At 40.1% G+C, this 23,421-nt stretch overlaps 1 protein-coding gene across 5 annotated transcripts in view; it reads right to left on the reverse strand.

The window, feature by feature from the left end:
* The window catches only part of LOC118983410 (cadherin-related family member 3-like), a 112,501-nt gene extending 95,278 nt beyond the window's left edge, over positions 1-17,223 (reverse strand). For 3 of the 5 annotated variants that reach the window (XM_037040863.1, XM_037040865.1, XM_037040862.1), the window contains exons 1-3: positions 17,066-17,223; positions 9,120-9,316; positions 558-729 (exon numbers count right to left, since the gene is read on the reverse strand). In XM_037040863.1, the coding sequence (XP_036896758.1) occupies positions 558-729; positions 9,120-9,316; positions 17,066-17,111 (415 nt within the window). In that variant the 5' untranslated portion in view covers positions 17,112-17,223. Of the gene's footprint in view, positions 1-557; positions 730-9,119; positions 9,317-17,065 lie in introns of those variants that run through there. The other 2 variants (XM_037040864.1, XM_037040866.1) reach the window with 2 other exon arrangements.
* Positions 17,224-23,421: the final 6,198 nt, after the last annotated feature.

The raw sequence follows: 23,421 nt of genomic DNA on the forward strand, positions 1-23,421 counted from the left end.
CTTTTGTTTTCAATAGAGAACATGAATTATCCACATTCAGGTATTAAATATTTGACAGCATAGAAAGAGGCAGAGATGAGAAGGACAGAGACAAGCATGAGAGAAATATTCACATAAGTTGAAAACCAAAGAGAGAAAGAGTGAGAAAACATACAAAAAGAATGTGATCCCTGTCCTTACAAAGCTTTTAACTTAGTGACATAGACACACTGTTAATTAAATGATCACATGAATAAAAGAATAACTTTAATATATAATAATCGAACAGAAAAATAAATTTTTAACACTGAGAAAGCTACTTCACCATTCTAAGTCTAATAAATCATCTACAATACATATATGAATAGTACCCACCTCCAGTACTATGAGCATTTCATAAGTTAATCCATCAGATGCTCTTAGGACAGTGCCTGCTACATAGTTAGTGGCAGACATTTATCATTATTCTCCATATCACTCATATAACCATAACACCATGAGAGCACCTAGGATGCAGGACACGGAATCTACACATGTGCACCGGTGGACCCTCTTCCCCCAAGAGAAGAGATGAGTACCTTGGTCTCTCCGAGCAAAGGTTCCAGTGAAAATGGGTGGCTCATTCACATCTGCAATCTGGATTGAAATGGTCTGTGATGCTGCTGCCCCTTGGTTGTCTTCAGCATAGACTATCAAGGAGTAGAGAGTCACCATCTCAAAGTCCAACTTGGGTACCCCAGTGGTGAATAACTAAGTCAAACAAAAAGTGCAGAATAACAGAGTGAATGATTGGCTTCATAAGGATGTAGACAGAATATTTTAGACCTATAAACCCAATATGAATAAGCATTTTTTTAAAAAGGTAAAAATCTTACATTTAAATTAAAAGCACAATGAGATACCAAATCACACCTGTCAGAATGGCCATCATTAACAAATCAACGAACAAGTGCTGGCAAGGATGCAGAGAAAAGTACTCTAGAGCACTTTGGTGGGAACGCATACTGGTGCAGCCACTGTGGAAAACAGAACAGAATTTCACCAAAAAACTAAAAATGAAACTGCCTTTTGATCCAGAAATTCCACTGCTGGAATTATATCCTAAGGATCCTGAAACACCAATTCAAAAGAACCTATGCACCCCTATGTTCACAGCAGTGTTATTTCAATAGACAAGTGCTGGAAACAGCTTAAATGCCCATCAGTAAATGAGTGGATCAAAAAACTGTGGTACATTTACACGAAGAAATGCTATGCAGCAGAAAGAAAGGAGGAGCTACTACTCTTCAAGATAGCATGGACAGAACTGAAGAGTACTGTGGTAAGTGAAATAAGCTAGGTGGTGAAAGACAAATACCACATGATCTCATCTATAAGAGGAACTCAATGAGCAAAACAAACAAATGATTAAAATAGACTCAGAAGCATGGAAACAAGGAACAGACTGACAGGGACCAGAGGGGAGTGGGGATTGGGATAAGGGAGGAAAGAAGGGGAAGGCCTAGTTAAAGAACAAGTGTAAATGACCCCTGGACAAGGACAACAGGGAGGGGATTGACTGTGGGAGTGGGGGTAGTGCAGAGCAGGGGAGAGAAACCAGGCAAAATTGGGACAACTGTAATAGAACAACAATTTAAAAAATGAAAAATAAAGCCTGAAAGCAATGTAACCTGATTTATTGAAAGTCTCATGAACAGAGAGAATTCCCATGTGTTATCTCATTTTCACCCTTCCCAGCTTTCAGTGTTATTCTTCCTAATAACAGAGTTTACTGAGTCTCTCTCTCTCACCTCCATTTTTTCAAGCATTATCCTAAGCAGTTAACAAATATGTCATTCTGCCTTTTTTTTTTGTACTGCAAATGGGTACTATTATTGGATGCATTCTACAGATGAAGAATTGAATATGAAGAGGTTAAGCAGCTTGGCCAAGCTTTTACAGGGAAATGCAATGGCTCTGACTGCATCTGACTTCCCACTCATGTTTTTCATCAAAATTCAGCTACCTGTACCTAAACAGGAATGAGAAAGGATCCAGGCATTGCTAGTGGTTCTTCACCTCACTAAAACACAGGGAAAAAACTGAGGAAGATATTATTACCGCCATTTCACAGATGAGGCAACTGAAGCTTAGATTACATATATAGCTAGGAAAGTGGTGCTGCAGAAAGAGGAAGACCTAGCTAGACCTTGCACTGACCAGTTCTGTGAGTGGAAGTAACACCTGAGTATTATCCTGCCACCGCCATGAGAAGTCAGTAACACATTCATATTCAAGAGCTCTCCTCTACTGAACACTTAACACAGAATGGCCAAGTTTCTTTATCTCTTTAGTTCATAGAGCAAATGCTATTATCAGCCTCATGCTAGCAAATGAGGAAACTGAGGCTTAGAAGCCAAAGTAATACAGTGAGCAAGTGACGAAGATTTAAAAGCAGGTCTTCCTGACTCTAATTATTTTTTATCATACCCTGATGTTCCTAATGATGTATGGGATTTTCAAGCTGTCATTAAGCTCATTGTGTTCTCACAGAATTTCTTACCCAGGAAGCATAGCTCCAGGCTCAGGCTGGCCCTGCTGCTGTGGTTCCCTCTGCCCTGGAAGTCCTGTGGGGGCAGCATTGTGTCCTCCTTGCTCCTTAGCACTTTATAAAATATCAGGCTTCTCAATAAATACTTGCTGAATTTTTTTAAATGCAAATGTTTGTTCTTTAGACTTGTTCATGGAAGAAGACAGGAAGGTAGTTGAAACAGTCCTCTGGTGATTACCTCCATCCAGGAAAAGAGCACGTACAAAGGGTAACTTGAATTCCTTTTTCTACCCTGCCAGTTGCTCAATGATAGGTAATAATTTGAAGATTATATAACCAGAGTGCACCTTGACTCATTTCCATAAAATTTTTATTTATCTGTATAATTAGTTTGCTTCAAGCTCTGCTATTGTTTCTCCAGGAGGCTAGTTTGATTTTAGCAAAAGTTTTTGACTGCCTGTCCCAACACCTCACCTGAGCTCAGTCTTGCAAAATGAACAAGCCTATACCTTGCAGGAAAGAAGCTCAGCAAAGGATAATAATATGCTAAACCTCAAATAGAAGTGTATGCCCCTTTGTAATAGAATGTGGTAAAGACAGATCAACTCATTTAGTTCTGCCTTTTTCTGCAGACTTATTTCCATGACAGAAAACTTTCATAATTGAACTCTTTATAAAGAGCTATCTAGAACTGGTCTATGATAAAGTTATTATAATGTGACTGTCTTTCTTATAGTTTTTTATTATCTGTAGTTTGACTACAGTGGTGCTGAACATTGAAGCATAAATATATTTATTATAGTAACCATCACTGTATGTTCATTCTTTATGATGAGGCAAGCACTAAGATGCCATCTTGCATGCATTATTTTACAGGATCTTCTTACTAAGCCCTGGGTGAGGTATTGTAATTATTAATCTCTTTGTATACAAAAGAAAAGCAAAGAGCAGAAAAGTCATGGAACTTACCCAAGGTCATGTTGTTGCTAGTTGGAGGAGCTGTGGTGTAATTCTAAATTTGTCAGACCCCCAAACCTGTGCTTAGAACAGCTATAACTTACTGCCTCACACACACACACACACACAACTTCAAAAAAGTCAATAAACCTAACTATTAAATAGTCTTTGCTGCCATTTTGCTGTACAGAGTTATTTAAAAATCTAACTAATAAATGCATGAATACCATTTTGCACCTCACTGAAGTTGGAAGCAAATTTAAAATCTGAGAATACCATGGCTTGGTAAGCATATTCAGTAACCTCCTAACACATATGTTTTGCCCTCTGTAGTCTGTGCCCATCACAGCAGCCCAAGTGTTTCCCATAAAATGGAAGCAAATCATATCTTTTTTCCCATAAAACTCCCCAATGGTTTCTTAGATGTGGGCGGTGAATTGAATGTCCCTAATCCTTTGGCCTTGACTATAGTCATGCGCTTTGCCATATGACTTAACAGTTTGCCCAGAAATGAAAGTAGTATATATCTCTTCACCCCATGCCATGGACATGTGACCAGAACAGAGAGGTTAAGTCATTTGCCCTAAGCAACAATAAAGAACCGAATCTGAACCTTGGCTCCAGAGTCCCTGCTTCTAAACCACTCTTTCGTACTGCGTCTCATAATATACCACAATTGGTCATTTAGTTATCTGTCCACCCTACCAGTTTCAGAATTTTTAAAAACCAGGAGCCAATTCAGATTCTCCTACATAAGACCCTATGCTGGAAATCACACATTGTTCTTACAGACTTTATTACTCATCACACAACAAGTTGCATGAGCTTCATGTTGATATGGTTCACCTTGCTTCCAGGTCCCATGGAAGGTTGCAGAGGGGACAAGATGAATGCTATGCATGCAGTTGGTTTGCATCATATTTGAGGAACCCTGAGCTTAAGAAATGCAACTCTTCTAAAGTGAGCAGTAAGCTTACTTGAACTTTACCTCAGTGGAAAAAAATACCTTTATTATCTTGGATGGTAACAGAACTTCCTAACATGGTCTGGCCAAGATGAAGGCATAGGTAAACATGTTTCACCTCCATGCACAACTACAGCAAAAATTACAACTAGACTACAAAACAAATTTCACCCATATTTGTCAGAAAATGGAGCTGTATAGAAATCTGAGAATCAAGGGTTTAAAGAAGCCACATTCCTCCAGACATTGAAGGGGAGGGGCAGAGACACAGAGGCACAGGGTGGTGTAGAGAGGCATGGACAGGTGGCAGAAAGGACAGTCTCACATTCACCTGTGATGAGTAAAAATTGGGAGGGACACCTCAGGAGCAAGCAATACCAGTTCCAAGCCTGATGACCCAGTCCAGAGTTCGAGTACCAGGAAGATAAGTGCCCATAACTTCTGGATGCAAAACCAGTGGGGGTTCAGGTGGTAAAAAACTGCAGGATTCTCAAGAGACTTCTCTTAAAGGGCCCACAACAGACTTAGGACTCATGCAGACCCACCCGCTTTGGGATTTAGCACCAGGCCAACAGCTAGAAGGGCATAAGTAGCATATAGACAGAAGGGGAGAAAGTAAAGTGACTGGCAGGGGGGCAAATGCTAGGGATACAGCTTCCTCTCAGGTAATCTCCAGAGGCCAGGCAGTGGCACTGTCCCCTCTCTGAGCCTTCTCTCACACAAAGCCACAAACTGATGAAACAGATTGCCCCACCCTGGTAACTATTGAAGCCTCTGCCTTATATATTTTATAAGTGCCTTTCCTACAATAGGCCATGCTCCTAAGACAAAGAGTCAAAGAAGTTCTACTTAATAAACAGAAACAAACACAGAGAGGCTGCCAAATTGAGGAATCAAAGAAATACAGCCCAGATGGAAAAACAAAACTCCAGGAAAAGAACTAAATGAAATGGAGATAAGCAACCTATGACATGTAGAGTTCAAAATACTGGTGATCAGGTTGCTCGAATAACTCATTGTGTACTGCAACAAAATAAAGACCCAGAAAGGAATGAAGATTACACTAAGTAAAATAAAGAAAAATGCACAGGGAACCAACAGTGGAGGGGATGAATCTGAGATTCAAATCAATGATTTGGAACATATAGAAGAAAAAAGCATCCAATCAGAACAGCAAGAAGAAAAAAAAGCATTAAAAATGAGAATAGAAAAGAAGCCTCTAGGATATTTCCAAATATACTGATATCCAAATCATAGGTTTGCCAGAAGGGAAGAGGGAGAGGAAGAAATTGAAAATTTATTTTTAAAAATAATGAAAGAAAACTTACCTAATTTTGGTGAAGGAAATAAGACATACAAGTCCAGGAAGCACAGAGGCCCACATCAAGACACATCATAATTAAAATGCCAAAGGTTAAAGACAGAGAGAAACTTTTAAAAGCATCAGGAGAAAGAGTTACCTACAGGGGGAGTTCTCATAGGAATGTCAGCTGATTTCTCAAAAAGGAACTTTGCAGGCTAGAGGGGATTGGCAAGAAGTATTCACAGTGATGAAAAGCAAGGACCTACAACCTAGATTACTCTATCCAGCAAAGCTATCATTTAGAATGGAAGGGCAGACAAAGTGCTTCCCAGACAAGGTAAAGCTAAAGGAGTTCATCATCATCAAGCCATTATTATATGAAATGTTAAAGGGAACTACATAAGAAAAATATTATTAAAACTATGAACATTAAAATGGCAAAAATGGGGACTTCCGCCAAGATGGAGGCATAGGTGGAAACACTGTGCCTTCTCCCACAACCAAGTTTGGGTACAACAAAAGTTTTGGAGAACTAAGACACACCCAGAGACCAGAAAACCGAATTATACGGAAGTCCGACAGCTACAAACCGTTCAACGAGGACGGTAAGAGAGGCAGAGCCAGCAGCGGAGCAGGGTCGGGAAGGACAGACCTAGGAGCGCAGGCAGCCCGGACCTAGTCGGGGTGTGGGGCAGACTGACCAAGGTCGCACATTCACGCGCACTGAGACGGACCACGCAGGCCGCAGGGGGTGAACCCAGTGGTGGAGGGCTGACATCGGTGGCACACTTGCATGCAGTGGAGCGGGGCGCGTGGCCCTGGTGACGGTGGTGGCTGCGGTGCTGGTGGGGGTCTCGAGGGCGGCCGCCGGAGGGAAGCCATTGTCCCTCTTTGACCCCGCCCCCACATACAACATCACAACCCAGTGACTGAGTTGCCCTGCTCTGGTGAAAACCTAGGGCTCTGTTCCTGCTACTTAACAGGCACGAACAGCCCAAAAGATGGTGCAAGAACTCAAAGTCCCAGAGCCAATAACTCTAAGCGACCAACAGATTGCCAACATCTCAGAAGCCCAATTTAAAACACTATTTATCAGGATGCTCACAGAATTGGTAGAGTACAGTCACAAATTAGAGGAACTCAGTCACAAATTAGAGGAACATATGAAGGCTAAACTAATTGAAATGAAGGGAGATGTCCAGGAAACCAATAGCGATGGAAAGGAAAATGGGACTCAAATCAAGGGAGTGGACCAGAAGGAAGAACGAAACATCCAACCAGAAAATAGTAAAGAAACAAGAATTCAAAAAAATGAGGAGAGGCTTAGGAACCTCCAGGACATCTTTAAACGTTCCAACATCCGGATTATAGGGGTACCAGAAGGGGGAAAGAAACAGCCACGAGTGGAAAATGTATTTGAACAAATAATAAAGGAGAACTTCCCCAGTCTGGCAAAGGAAATAGACTTCCAGGAAATCCAGGAAGCTCAGAGAGTGCCAAAGAAGTTGGACCCAAGAAGGAACACACCAAGGCACATCATAATTACATTAGCCAAGACTAAAATGAAGGAGAGAATCCTAGAAGCAGCAAGGGATAAGGGGACAGTCACCTACAAAGGAGTACCCATCAGACTGTCAGCGGATTTCTCAAAAGAGACCTTACAGGCAAGAAGGGGCTGGAAAGAAGTATTCCAAGTCATGAAATCCAAAGACCTACAGCCAAGATTGCTTTATCCAGCAAAACTTTCATTTAGAATGGAAGGACAGATAAAGTGCTTCTCAGATAAGGTCAAGTTCAAGGAGTTCATCATCACCAAGCCCTTATTATATGAAATGCTAAAGGGACTTATATAAGAAAGAGATGATGAAAAATATCAACAGTGAAAGGACAGCAAACACACAGTTATTAACAACCACACCTAAAACAAAAGCAAACCAAGAGGACAGCTAGATCAGGAGTGGAACCATAGAAATGAAGAACACATGGAGGGTTAGAAACAGGGGGGTGGGAGTAGGAGAAGGGGGGAGAAGGCACAGAAAATAGCATAGATGGTAGGTAGAAAATAGATAGGGGGGAGGGCGAGAATAGCGGGGGAAATATAGAATCTAAAGAAGTTGAGATACGTGGTTATAAACTAAGGGGGGAGAAGGGTGGGGGAGGGAGTGTGCGGGTGGAGGGGAATGAAGGGGGGAATAGAACAACTGTAATGGTATAATCAATAAACTATATTTTAAAAAAATAAAAAAGAAAATAATATAACAATTAAATAATGATACAAGAATAAAAAAAAGAAACATTTCTCAGGGAGGAAGCTACTCTGATAGGCCCCGAAGAAAGTCTAGGAAGAGAAAAACCATGGGTTTTTGTTTATTAAAATTAAAAAATATGTGTAAAAAAAATAAAATGGCAAAAATGCACAACTATAAACAACTGAATCTAAAAACAAAACTAAGCAAACAATCAGAACATGAACAGAGTCATAGATATGGAGATCATTTGGAGGGTCATCAGTTGGGAAGGGGTAGAGAGAGAATGGGGAAAAAGGTGCAGGTATTAAGAAGTACAAATGGTAGGTACAAAATAGACAGGAGATGTTAAGGATAGTACAGGAAATGGAGAAGCCAAAGAACTTATATGCATGACCCATGGACATGAACTAAGGGAAGGATTGCTGGAGGAAATAGGGGTATTGGGTGGAGGGGGCAAAGGAGGAAAAATTGGGACAACTGCAATAGCATAATTAATAAAATATATTATTTAAAAACTTCCTAACATGGCTCACAGGCCCTACTGGCTCTGCCTCCTCTCCAGCTTAATCTCTCACTACACTTCCCCATCAGCTCCTATACTTTGGCCTCCTTTGGTCCTATTTTCTCACTATACATACTTCTTCTTGCCACAGGCCTTTTGTACATGCTCAACCTGTCTTCATCTACTGAATTCGTAATCATTCTTAAGCTTTCTTCTTATATAGCTCTTCCTCAGGGAAGCCTAACAAGTCCTATGCCCCCTTTAGGTGTGTTCACAGACCTGTGGGCCTGTGTTCATAGCTCTTTCTACATTTATACTTTTATACCTGTGTGAGCATTCACTTGACTAATAGACCTCCCTCTGAACCAATAACTACCATGAGGGTGAGGACTATGTTCCACCATGAGAGTCCCAGTGCCTTGCCTGTGTGTGAGGAGGTCTTCACAGATCTCTGTAAAATAAATGCATCTTGATATCCTCAACAATGTTTAGAGGGTCTGGCACATAATGGGGTCCCAATAGGTGGGTCCCAATAGGTAGGTGCTAAATAATATGCAGAATGTAAGAAGGGCAAAGATGATTGTTTTACTTTAGAATCCTTGTGGTACCAAGTTACTGCTTGTCTAGATACTTACTTCCCACTGATGTTTGGATCGACGAGATAGCGCAAATGGGTGGACTACAGGGTTGGCATTAATGATAACAGGATCTCCAATCAGAGAAGCAGGAGGTGGGACAGACACCGTGATTACAGCTACCCGTGTATGTTCAGAGACATTCTCCAGAAGAGGGCTGGCATTTTCGATGGAAAAGTTTGGAAAAGCTAGGACATCTTAGAAAAGGAAACACAAAATATTACTTTTATAAGGGTTTTTGCAGTGCTTCCCAACCTCTTTCATATTTTAAAACCACAAAAGAAAAGCACAGTAATAACTTATAGTCCCTTTTTTATTGAAAGTCATAAAATCAGCTGAGGGGGCTTAGTAAAGTTATTAAGAACTACAAAGGATCTGAGACTTCAGCCTAATTTCCTGCTAACAAGTTGGCCTGCCCAGTTATACACAGTCTCCTGGTCAGAGACTGTGAGGGTTAATTTTTTGTGTCAATCTGACTGGACCTCAAAGTGCCCATGCATTTGACCAAAGATTACGACAGATATGCCTGTGAGCATGATTCTGAATGAGGTTAACATTTGAATCAGGGCTCTTGAATTCAGGCAGAATGCTATGGGTTGAATTTGTCCTCCCAAAATATGTATGTTGAAACTCTAACCTCCAATGTGACTGTATCTGGAGACAGAATCTTTAGAAGGTAATTAACATTAGATGACATTATAAGAGTGTGACCTATAACTGGTAGGACTGTGGCCTTATAAGAAGAGGCGGATCTCTCCTTTATACTTGATATATGACTTCTATTAAAATTTATATTTTTAATTTAGAAAATAAATAAATAAAATTACACAGAATTCCCCAACCCGCAAAAGAGAGATAACTCTCTCCCCCACAACCCCATCCCCTCCCTCTCTTTCTCTCATTCTCTGCACGTGAAAACATAGGGAGAAGGCCAGAAAGAGAACCTTCACCGGAAACTAACCATGCTGACACCCTGATCTCAGAGTTGCAGCCTCCAGAACTGGAAGAAAATGAATGTCTGTTGTTTAAGCCACTCAGTTGCTATTACCTGGTTTTGGAAGCCCAAGCTGACTATTTCAGAGCCAGGACTTCATTACTCTTGGCACAACAGGCAGCATGAGCTTCATGTTCACATAGGTTCCCCTGGCTCCTCAAGCCCCAGGGGAATGACACTGAGTAGACCTGGTAGATCTATGCATGCACTGGGCCTGCATCACATTTGAGAAACCTTGAGCTCAGGGAACCCAAATCTTTTAAAATGAACCATAAGCCTGCCTGATCCTTGCCGAGAGGGAGAAAAGAGCTTCATTTTAGAATTTGGTAAGCAGCAGACTCTCTTACAGAGAGAAGCACTCCCTCTATCCCTATTTAAACACTCTCAAAGAGATAGTCCAGAACACAGGCAGCCAGTGCCAGGGCTCATGAGATGTCAAGGAATTCAAGAGACCACAGAGAACTGTCTCCAAGCAGGCTTGGTCTTTTTCTTTTTTCTCCAAATTTATTTAGAAATGTGCATCCAGTGCTCAGTGCCCCACCCCATTCAGTCCATACTCACCTCTTTGTGCAGAAGGCTATTTCTTGAGAGCATATACAGCTCTGCCTGGGTGGGTACCAAAGAGTTTGTGGCCCTGGAAGTGGCCCTCAGCCAATGACCCACAGGGACCTGGTAGTTAAAACCCCAACCACCCTCAGTGTGGGTAACTTGGAGTCTCAGGATGTGTGTCTTCATTGGATCCCTGAGGCCCCAGTGGGATTGAGCGCAGTTGCCCTCAGTGTTCACATGCATGATAACACACCCATCACTGGCTGCTTTCCATTCATCATCTCATTTCCTTACTCCTGCATTGGTGTTTCTTCTCTCCATTCTACTTCCAGGAGAATCCAAACTGAGTTGGTTGATGTAACCATTTTTACAATGTATGATAAAACAAAGACTATTTCAGCGGCCTTCAGAATAATGAGAATCAAATCAGGCAACTCTTTTGGGTTAAAACTGAAGTTTGGAAAGATCTCTGGTCCTACTGTATCTGATCCCTACCCACCTCTCTGGCCTAATCTCTCCAGTCTTTCCTCTTCACACTGTCTGTTCCTGACCTTCTTTCCATTTCTCTAGTCCATGTCTGGACAATTATATAGATTGTTACTAAAACACTTTTTTACATCCTAAAATTTTACCCATCATTCAGTGGCCTCTTAAGTGCCACTTCCTTCAGAAAGCCTGCCCTGCCCTGCTCCCTAGGTGACTCCTTTGCAGTGTCTCCATGTCCCCATCATGACATTTGATGTTGTGTTATATAATTAATTGCCTTTCATGTATGTGACTCCCCAGGGAACCACAAACTCTAACTGTAAGGGATGTATTTATTGTGAACACTAAATAAGAGCGCCTAACACATATTTTTGAATGAATAATAAATAATATTAATGGGCCCTGGCTGGTGTGGCTCAGTGGATTGAGCATGGGCCTGCGAACCAGAGGATTGCAGTTCGATTCCCAGTCAGGGCACATGCCTGGGTTGCAGGCCAGTTCCCAGCAGGGGACACACGATACATTGTGTGTCCTTGGTAGAGGCAACCATACATTGATATTTCTCTCCCTCTCTCTTTCCCTTCCCCTCTAAAGATAAATAAATAAAATATTTTAAAAAATAATAATAATATTAATGGTCTTTGAAAGAACATCTTTTTGCATAAAATTTTTCATTAAATCCTCACATACAACTCAGGTAAAGGGTACTATTATTATTACTTCCATGTTGCACATAAGAAAACTAAGGTACAGAAAGGTCCAGTGGCCTTAAATTATATAGTTAATAAAGGTAGAGTCAAGATTTGAACCCCAAACTTGCTAGATCCAAATCACATATTCTTAAATGAATGAGTTCATGATTCAATGTGAAGTCCCTTGGGGTAAAAATTGGAAAAAGCTGAAGTCTTCAGAATTCCAAAATTTGAGAAGACTCTTACCAAACTATCAGCAATAGTTCAAGGAGGAAAGAGACTACATCAGTAATAGACCTTGGAATCAAGGAGACCATGACTTAGATCCTAGTTCTGCTTCTTACTGGAAACATAACCACTTGCATGAGGAAACCATCTTCTCTGAAGCTAAAAGTCAACTGCTAGTTGATACGAAGCTTTTTGGCTGAAGTAGGTTGGAGAGCAGATCACTGTGTTTAAGATATAGGCAATTTAGGTTATTGGCCATTATGTTAAGATTTGCCATTCGCTCTCATGGGAAATGTAGGATTTCTTTTTACATCAATTTATGATAAGTTTTTGTAGTGGATAAATATAGTTCCCTAAATGACATTATTCCAGACAACTTCTGTCTAACCCTACAGTGTCATGAAATTACTCAGTGCTCAAAATCACAATGCCTTCAGAGAAAAAAGTCATTATATATGCCCTACTGGGCTGGCCTATTTTGACTCTGTTTTTCTATCTTTCCTTCTTTTCCCTCTTTTATTCGTTTTCCACTTCCCTTAAATTTCAGATGGACTTTACAGTAGAGATTTTAGTTAAAGTGAGTTAAGTGTAGATTCTCAAAGCTTCTTTGGAAAAAAGCAAAAATTAAGGCAATGCCCTGAATTCGGGTTCTGTGGCCTCTCCATTTTCAAGTGAAAACCCTGACCCAATTTAGTTGGTCAAGCAATTAGTGAGTGCTAAGGTAAGCCTGGTATTGTTACATGATCATTTTTTTACAATGTATAACAAAACCCAAAGAACATTGCAATGGCCATTCACAGTAAGAGAATGTATATGTATGCTCTTATACAGTAATGAATAAAAGCCTCCTATTTGCTTCTTCTCTCCCGTCACAGACAATGCCAGCCTAACAGAATGTGTGATGTATCCAGGCAGAGGAATGAAGCAGACACTCTCAGTGCCCGGCCGCTCTCCCTCAGCTCTTATCATTTCAGGGCACTCAGGCCCAACTTCCTTCTGCTGACACCTATATCTTTCTGCCTGATGATGCCCTCTAGTATTTCAGTGCTAGAAAATTAGTGTTTCTTTCTTTCTTTTTACTTTTTCCCCCATCCAAAGATCCTTTTTGACACTGAGTTATTTCATGAGCTTATTTCTAAAGATGGTTGCAAGCCTCTCCCCTGTTATAAATATTTTCATTGTCCTCTTTCCTAAATCAATAAATTCTCTTCTGCTTCTAAATATGTGCTTAAGGTCATAATATATCCTTTCTGTTTAGGATATGATCTGAAAATTTCTGAACCATGACATTTGACAGTGGAAAATTTTAATTTCTGTTCATTGATTTCCATCTGGAACAGCATTTCAAAGTCTTATTCAGAATATTTTCTCCATAGCTGAAATATGCATCCTATTAGGAGTACATGGCAATGGTGGGGTGGGGATTGTGGGTATTTAGCAGGTATGATGCTTGGGGGTTGTGATAAAATAATAGCTCCACCCCAAAGATACTCACTTCCCAATCCTCAAAGTTCTGAATATGCTATGTCACATGGCAAAGGGACCTTGTAAATGTGATGATCTTGAGATGGGGAGATACCCTGGATTATCTGGATGAGCCCAATATAATCACAGGGGTCCTTAAAAGTGGAAGAGGAAAGCAGAAAAAGAGAGTCAGAGGAGATGTGAAGAATGATCAAAAAGATGTAAACTGTCTGGCTTTAACACAGAGGAAGAATGTGACTCACTGAGGACTACAGGTGATGTCTAGATGCTGGAAAAGGCAAGGAAATGGGCATACCCTTACAGACTCCAGAAGAAAATGCAGATGTGCTAGTACTTTGATTTTGCTCATGTCAGACTTCTAACTGCAGAACTGAAGTTCATAAATTTGTGTTGACTTAAGTCACCACCAAGTTTGTGGTAATTTGTTACAGCAGCAAATTACAGGTAATTTGTTACTTTAAGAAAAGTAAACCAGGTCTTATTTAGATTATATAAGAAAATATAAATAAGCTTTTACTTCATTGAGCCACCCACAATATGCTGAAACTGAAATCAAGTAACACCCCTCTTTTTCTCCAAATCCTTCAGCAGTGTTTCATCTCACACAGAGTGAAAGCCAAGTTCATAGGCTGGCCTTCAGGCCTCACATGACAGACAAAGCTCCCCTTATTTATCTGGCCTCATATTCTACACTCTCAGCTTCACTTCCTCTGCTCTAGCCATACACACTTTTCTGCTCCTTAAACATATCAAGCAGATCTTGCCTCAGGGCCTTTGCCCTCACTGTTCTCCCTATCTAAGCCCATCTCCCTTGGATTTCTCATTTATACACTTTTCTTAGGACTCTGACATAATGCCCATGTATCTGAAAGGTCTTCTCACTCCTGCAGGTGAAAATTATAAAAATTCATATATTGTTTGTTTATTTTTATTTGTTTCATTTATTTATATTATGTTTATTTCCTGCCTCCTTCTTCCCACCTTGAATACAACCTTCATGAAATTGAGGGCTTTCATTGTTAGGTCCCTGCTATATCCCCAGGACCAAGAACAGTGTCTGGCCAGAGTAGGCACTTAATAAATATTTGTTGAATGAATAAGTGAATTAATTAATTAAGTAATCAAATTATTCTGTTTCACTGAGGTATATCAATTACATACTATTGGCCTATTCCATAAGACCTTATTATTCTGTGACATATTATTTGAAAAATTGCAACTGCAAGACATTTCACTGGTTCATATATTCTATTCAGTCCTATAGGTTGATCCATGTCAAGAGTGACTTCTGTATTTGATGATACCTCGTTGCCATTGCATTAAAAAATGAATTAATTGTATATTTTCTTAACTTATTTTTTTGTGTTAAAAATTTTGGGAATGCTTAGTTTTCCACTAAAAAGGTATATTCTGAAAAACAACCCAATACCTGAACATAATAATCTCTAGAAGAGAGAACAATAATTTTTAGAGCATATCAACTCATCCACCAAACTGTTATTTAAAGAAGTTGACATTTTATTATGTATTTCCTTTGTAAAAATAGTTCAATATGAAACTCTCTACTTTCTTAAATTAAATTAATAAGTCAAAATAAAAAGGATAAAAATGATGGTAGGCCCACAGACTAATAATGAAGATTGAAAGTCTACACCTTTGTACCCAACGACAAAAGGAGATTTGAAAAAAAAAAAATTTGTTATACTTCATAGTGGAGACTGTAGTAAAACCAAGAATTTGTTTCTACATAAGGGGAGCAGCAATTATTTGCCCACATGGGAATGTAGATTGAGTTGCCAGATCTTATTTCTTGTGAGGGTCCTAAAATGAAGATGTGTTGGTGAGATAGTCAACTATTCAAAACATCTGGTATAACAAATGCATTGAGAGTTTCTAGTTTGTGACCTCAGGTTTAAGACAAAATTCTTCACTCAGAACAAGTGAAAATAGAACAAATTATATTGAAATAAAATCTTACTTAGGTTTCATTTTATCCTTACTTTACTAAATGTGCCACCCACTGAATTAACATGATCAATTAATCTATTATTTCAATTTCAAAGAGACAGATGAATATACAAAACTGGACTGGTGGATTCACATAGAATATTGCATACCCGAAGAAAAGTTCTGTTTAAAGAATATCAGCACTATCGAATAGCCCTGTCCAATATGTAAGTTAAAATTTTCTAGTATCTGCATTAACATTTTTTAAGATAAAATTAATTTTAGTATTATATTTTATTTAACCCAACACATTCAAAATATTTCAACATGTAATCAACACTTTTAATAAGTTTACGTTAATAAGATAGTTTACATTGTTTTATCCATATGAAGTCTTCAAAATCCGTTATGTGTTTTACACTTGCAGTGTATCTCAAGTCACACTGGCCACATTCAAGTGCTGAACAACCAGAGTTGAGCAGTGGTTAGCATGCTGGGCAGCACAGCTCTAGAAGTTTGGTGTTGTTTTTGCAAGTATTATCATTTATTTTTATTGGAAATATCTAATCTAATCATACCTAAATAAGAATTTGAAAATTAGAGAGTTCTTTCAGTTTTCACATAGCTGTTGCTTATTCTTAGAATATTAAACGTATTTTAAATTACCTTTTTTGTTGGCTATAATGACAATTTTGCTTTTATCCAGTACTAGATGTAACTGGTTCTAAAGCAAATGGCTAACTTCATCAATTGAGTTATTTTATGAAATCAAACCATGCAACAGTAAAAAAAAAAAATCACTTTAACATCTTGATGTTACGCATTCAAAATTTTTGTAATTAATTTTTAAGTTCTAGGGCTTGATTTTAGTTTAATGTAATATATACTCATTTTTAAAAGTGAAATGAGTATATAAAGTAAAAATTTTTTGATCTCCCACTTATTCCTCCCCACCCCTGCTGTTCTACTACCATCCCACTCCCAATCTCCAAAAATTACACTGTTAAATATTTTATATATATTCTTTCAGAACTTTCTATTCCCCTGTGCATATAAATATAGATAGATTTTTTAAGGGATCTTCTTATGTTCAGAGTTTTAGGACATCCTATCTCTACTCCACGGTACACCGTGGATTACCTTTTACCTGCATATCAGAACACACAGATCTGCTTCGTCCTTTTCATGGCTCCAATGTTCATAATATTCTGTAGAACCATTTATTTAATCCTGCATTGATGGACATGTAGGTTGCCTCTAGTTTTTGTTATTACAAATAAGCCTACATACATCCTGTCTTTACGTATTTCCACTGAATGTTTTCAGAAGTGGAACGCTGGCTCTGAGATCTGGTACATATTGCCAAAGTACCATCCAAAGAACTTGTACCAATCTAAACACTGATCAAGTGTTTCTGAGATGAAAATGTGGACTTTTCAATGTGGCACAGCCCAGCACCCTTGACAACTTCCAGGACCAACACCGAGAAGTTACTAAAGTATGTAAAACCAAACCAAATGACTTTCAGAGTTACATGTTATGAGTCCAGAGTTAAAGATACCAACCTGGGGCAGCAACCAACACCAAAAGCAAGTATAAAAAAGGCATCATGTACTGGAAAGCCTCTTGCCTCTACAGAAGCACTCACTCCAGCCCTTGCCTTTGCTGACTTCCAGAAAGAGGCACCTTCTTGGTCAGGAGTCTTCTCCAGAGAAACATTCTGTCTCTTAGGTGTCCTGCACACATTTCCTCATGACACAATTCTTGCTAAGTGATCTGTAAAGTGACACCCTCTTCTTTGAAAAGGACAAAAGTTTCTGTAAGGAGATTTGCTTGAACAAGGGGGGAAATTCCCCAGTTCATATTACTCCACAAGCAAAGCCTCCCAAATCCTGGTAAATCTAGAATTTGTGGGTACCCTTCAGGTAACAGTTGGCTCACTAGGCTCATTTATTTTCAAAAGGATTTTGTTTTAAAATAATTCCAGGTTACTAAGGTATAGTGACCGCCCTGTTCTATGTGTTTATCTCTCTCAGAATTGAAATAGGACCCAGGATCTCTGCTTACCAAGTTTACAGAGGGCTTACAAGTTGCTAGGTGAGATTAACATGCAACCAGATAGAGATAAGATGCAAAAACTATTTAACAATCGGTCAAAAGCCAATAGGATGTACGTTAATACACTAAACATAAAGCTTGGGGAAAACCAGCTTTAGGACCACTGAGGGGAAAAACCTGACTAGCTGAATGAGAGTGTATGTATATAAAAAAATCTCTGGGGGCAGCAAATTGGTGATTCACAGACCAAATATGACCAGCAGATCACAATTTTAAATGTGCAAAGCTTCTTAAAAATTTGAAGCTCAATAGAATCTGATTGGTCCAGCATTCTGCAGTTTACCACCATTCTCAGCCCTCCCTGCTATGCCCCACAGCTACTCACATTTACCTGCCTGGTTCCTGCAGGCATTCATGTTTACAATCTCTGACTTAACTGTTTCAGTCAATTGGTATCTCAATTGGGGTCCACTATTGTTATGGTTACCTAAATAGGCTTATGCAATCTCAGGTGTATTCAATACAAGGATAATGTTGAGAACAAAGGGAGATTGTGTTCTCACCAGACTTTGCCCTGCTTTGGCTTTTTGTCTTTTCAGAGGAACATTTACAAATGTCCCAGGAATGATGCTAGGGTTATGACTCCAAGACACAACCCTAGAAGATGGTTGAAAAGAGAAGGTTATTTATGGGGACTCTTGAATTGGTACCCTTCTCTCTAGCTTCCTTACCCACTACTTAAACCACTATAATCTCACCTTTAAAGATTCCAACAACCCAACTTTCCAGTCCAGAATCTTCCTCTCTCTACTCATCTCATACCCAGTTCCTTTCAGTATTATACCTCCTAAGTACTTCCCGAACCTATACACTTCTATCTCACTCTAGTCCTAACCACCATTATGTCTAGCCTGGACCAATTGCCTACAATGACATTTAAGCAACTATACTTTTCCCCTCCAATGCACTTTTCAAGCTACACATAACAGGATTTTTAAAGTACAAGTACACCACCCAGGCCAGTATAGTTTAGTTGGTTGGGCATGATCCCACAAAGTGAAAGCTTGCCAGTTTGATTCCTGATTGGGGCACATGCCTGGATTATAGGTTCAGTCCCTGGTCAGGGCACATACAAGAGGCAACTTACTGATGTTTCTCTCTCACCTCAATGATTCTCTATCTCCCTCCATTTTCCATTCTCTGAAAAATCAATAAGCATGTCCTTGGGTGAAGATAAAGAATAAAATTTTAAAAGAACAATACACAAGCATAACATTGCCTTCCCTTGTCACCTATGTCCACACCACATTGGTCTCCACATGACCCAGTTCCCACCCTCCTCAGACCCTTTGCTCCAGTTGTCTTTTCTCTTTGAAATACTTCTGCTGGATCTTGCCATCATTTGCCTCCTTTTCAACATGAAATGTCTCACCTCAAATATGAGTCCTTTAAGAGGTCTTTCTTGATCACTCTGGCAGAAGCACCCACTTCTACTTACTTTCTACCATGTTTTTCTAGTTTTCTCATAGCATTTTTTTACCATTGCCTGAAATGCTTTATCTACTTGTTAACATGTTTTCTGTCTGTTGCCTTCACTAAATTGTAATTCCTGGGCAGGGATTCTAGTTGTTTTGTTCAAGGCTGGATCCCCATTGCACAGAATAAATAATTATTGACTATCTCTGCAAAAACCCATCAAATTCATTGAGAGGGAAAGGCAGAATGGTGGTTTCCAAGTAGGGTGTGGGGCCAAGCTTGTGGAGAATGTGGAGTTAGTTCAATGGCTACAGCGTTTCAGTTTTGCAACATAAAAAAAGTTCAGGAAATAAATGGTGATGATGGTTGCACAATAATATGAATATATTCATGACACTGAACTTTACATTAAAAAATGGTTAAGATGGTACTTCCAGTCAAGATGTTGGTGTAGGCAGACATGGCTTGCCTCCTTGCACAACCACATCAAAATTACAACCAAACTATAGAACTACCATCACTCAGATACATCAAAAATTGAGTTAAATGGAAATCTGACCACCATGGAATTAAAGAAACCACATCCATCCAGACTGGTAGAAGGAGTCCAGACATGGAATGAGCCAGTCCACACCCATGTGTGATGGATAAAAATTCTGGAGGCACATCTCGGGAGCAAGGAGTCCCAGCCTGACATAAGGCCCCCTAGTCCAGGGTTCCAATGCCTGAAAGATAAGTCCCCACAACTTCTGGCTGCAAAATCCAGGAGGGATTGAGTCGGTGAAAGAAACTTCTGAAGCCCCAACCAGTTCCTCTTACTCTTAAAGAACACATGTAAAGAAGTGAGTCACCTACTTAGGCTCACTCCCTCTGAGCTCCAGCACTGGGGTAGCTACTTGAAAGGCCCCCATGATATACAGGGAAAAACTGAAGTCTTGCATCAAGACAAGCAGAGGCCACTGTCTCTTTTCTAAACCCTCCCCTCACAGAGCCAGTAAGCTGGTGGCATATCTGACTCCATTAACCTGACTAACACTGTTTGACCCACCTTGGAGGTACCCAGAGACTCTGCTCCACTCAATTTACCAGGCTGCTTTCCCATGTGAATGGCTGATTTTGGCTTAGGCTTCACACTTCCTAAATCCTATCAAACAAGCAACAGCTGCCTTCAGTGAGCTTCAAGCCCAGCACAAGTAACAGCCATCTCAGTTTGCTTTATAGCTCAGACAGGGTGTCCTGGGTAAAACACAAATAGGGACTGACATAGGCCTGCACCACCCAGGAAACCCCAGGACCACTGTACCCAGTGGACAGCTACAGACCACATCAGAGCATCCCCACCCTGCCCCTGCACAGCTGTTCCTACATGGAGAGCAGAGGTTGGTAGTCAGTGGTCACAGCCAGTTTTTTGCAGCTGGGCAAATCCTCCCATTGATCTGCCAGCAGCAACCAAGTCTCAACTACAAGAGGAGGGTGTGCTTAGCCCACATGAAGGGTGCACCTCAAGTACCTAGCTTGGGTGATAGGGAGGCTATGCCACTGGACCCTGCAGGACACCTACTACATTTGGCCACACTATAAAGACAGAGTCAAAGCAGCTCTATCTAATACATAGAAACAAACACTGGGAGGCTGCCAAAATGAGGAGATAAAGAAACATGGCCCAAATGAAAGAAAATAACAAAACTCCAGAAAAAGAACTAAACAAAATGGAGATAAGCAATCTATCAAGTGCAGAGTTCAAAACACTGCTTATTAGGATGCACAAGGCACTTGGTGAGGACCTTAACAACATAAAAAAAATTCTGTTAGAAATGAAGAATACACTGATAGAAACAAAGGACAGCCCTGGCTGGTACGGCTCATTGGATTAAGTGCTGGCCTGCAAACCAAAGTGTCACCAGTTCAATGCCCAGTCAGGCCACATGATTGAGTTGTAGGCCAGGTCACCAGTTGAGGGTGCATGAAAAGCAACCACATATTGCTGCTTCTCTCCCTCTTTCTCTTCCCCTCCCCCTTTTTCTAAAAATAAAATATTTTAAAAAAAGAAATAAAGAATAATTTACATGGAAACAATAGGAAAGTGGATGAAGCTGAGAATCAAATCAATGATTTGAAACACAAGGAAATAAAAAACAAGAACAAGATTCCAAAAAAAATGAGCATGGTATAAGCCACCTCTGGGAAACTTCAAGAGGTACAACATTTGCATCATAGAGGTGCCAGAAGGAGAATAGGAAGGGCAAGAAATTGGAAACCTATTTGAAAAAAAATAATGAAAGAAAACTTCCCTAATTTAGTGAAGAATATAGACATACAAGTCCAGGAAACATAGAGAGTCCCCAAAAAGATGATGCAGAGAGACCCACTCCAAGACACATCATAATTAAAATGCCAAAGGTTAAAGAAGAGAATTTTAAAAGCAACAAGAGAAGTTAGTTACCTACAGGGGAGTTCCCATAAGACTATCAGCTAATTTCTCAAAAGAAACTTTGCAGGCTAGAAGGGATTGGCAAGAAATATTTGAAGTCATAAAAGGCAGGGACCTACAGCCAAGATTGCTCTACCCAGCAAAGCTGTCATTTAGAATCAAAGGATAGATAAAGAGCTTCCCAGACAAGAAAAAACCTAAAGGAGTTCATTATCGCCAATTTACTATTATATGAAATGTTAAAGAAACTTATTTAATAAAAAGAAGATCAAAACTTTAAGCAACGAATTGGCAAAAATACACATCTATCAACAACTGAATCTAAAAAAAAACTAAGCAGGCAAGAACAGAGACAGAGTCATGGATATGGAGAGTTTTGATGGTCGAGAGATGGAATGAGCATGGGGGAGAATGGGTGAAGAGGTGAGAGGATTAACGAGTGCAAATAGATAGCCACAGAATACCCCTGGGGTGTAAAAGTACAGTACAGTAAATGGAGTGGCCAAAGAACTTATACACGTGACCCTTGGACATGAATAATGGTGGGGGAATTGCCTGAAGGCGTGGGGGTGCTGGGCGGGGGGAAAAACAGGACAACTGTAATAGCATAATCAATAAAATATACTTTTAAAAAATGGCTAAGATGGTGAATTTAAATTATGTATATTTTACCTTAATTATAATTTTAAAAATAATTTTAAAGACCCTTAATAACTCTGCACTGCTCTGAAGATCAAGACCAAGATCTTTCATTTGTTCAGTAGGATCTAGCCGCTCTCCCCCACCTATCCCTCCAGCTCATCATTTGCATTGGCTCTTTGCTATAGCCACCTGCCTGACTGTTGCAGTGGAAAATGATAACCTCCCTCAGCATTCCTTTGACATTGTTTCTGTAAGTTCTGACTCTAATATGCTAGCTTGTAGATAAACAGTATATTCATATAAGAATCCTAGAATCTAACTTCAAAAGACACAAACCCCAACGTTCAGGCATCCCAACTCCAGGAGATTTGCTGGCCTTCAACCATGGGACCAGGAGGACATGTGGCCAGGATGAGTAAACCAGGGTGATACGTACCGGACCATCACTTGGCTTATCAGAATGGACTGTGTTCATCTCCACATAGAGAACTTTGCAATGTCCTTCCTTGATTACTTTGTTCTGTTCCCCTCTCTCTCCTTATAAAAACTTCTGCCTCCAATGAGCGGTGGCAATGGGCTTTGAGACCTGACTCCCCCATCTTCCAGATGGCTGGCTTCTGCGAATAAACCACCTTTCCTTTACATCAGCACCTGCCTCTCAGGTATTGGCTTTCATAGCTGCAGGCAGCTGAACCCACTTTTGGTTACGTGATGACCTCACACTTCCTTAAGGCATCAGACTATTCCACCTTGGGACTTTGGTAACTCCTGATTCATCATCCTGGGACAGAAAATTTTTCACATGACTGACTCTCCTAGTTCAGTTCTCAGGGCCAATGACTCATAAAGCAGAACTGTTTCATCCACTCCCACAGCATTATAAGTTACATTAGTTTGGTGATACTGATGTTCTCTGTAATTTTCCAAGTGTTGAGAGTAGTCAAATGCCAGCATCCACCAGGCATCTGAGTAGTTGTTGGGTAACGATGAATAAAACACCCCCGAAAGTTGGCAGTTACTATTCCTACTTCACAGATGAGAAAGCGGAGGTACAGAGTTTTTTCACCTGTCCAAGGCCCCCAAACTTGTAAGGGGCAGAGCTAGAATTTGAAAACAAATTTGGCTGAAATCAGTGCCCATTGGTGCCCTAGCTCTTCTGTCTTCTTCCATGTTCCACTCTTGCACTTTCTATCATCAGCTTTGGGACTCCTTGAAGAACCTGTGTATCTCATCACAGAAGCCAAAGCAGCAAATGTTTCAGCCTGTTACACACACATACACACACACACACACACAATCACACACGCATAGACA

Source organism: Sturnira hondurensis, unplaced genomic scaffold, assembly GCF_014824575.4.
Source record: "Sturnira hondurensis isolate 20B ecotype Veracruz unplaced genomic scaffold, ASM1482457v3 Scaffold0002840, whole genome shotgun sequence".
Lineage (NCBI taxonomy): Eukaryota > Metazoa > Chordata > Mammalia > Chiroptera > Phyllostomidae > Sturnira > Sturnira hondurensis.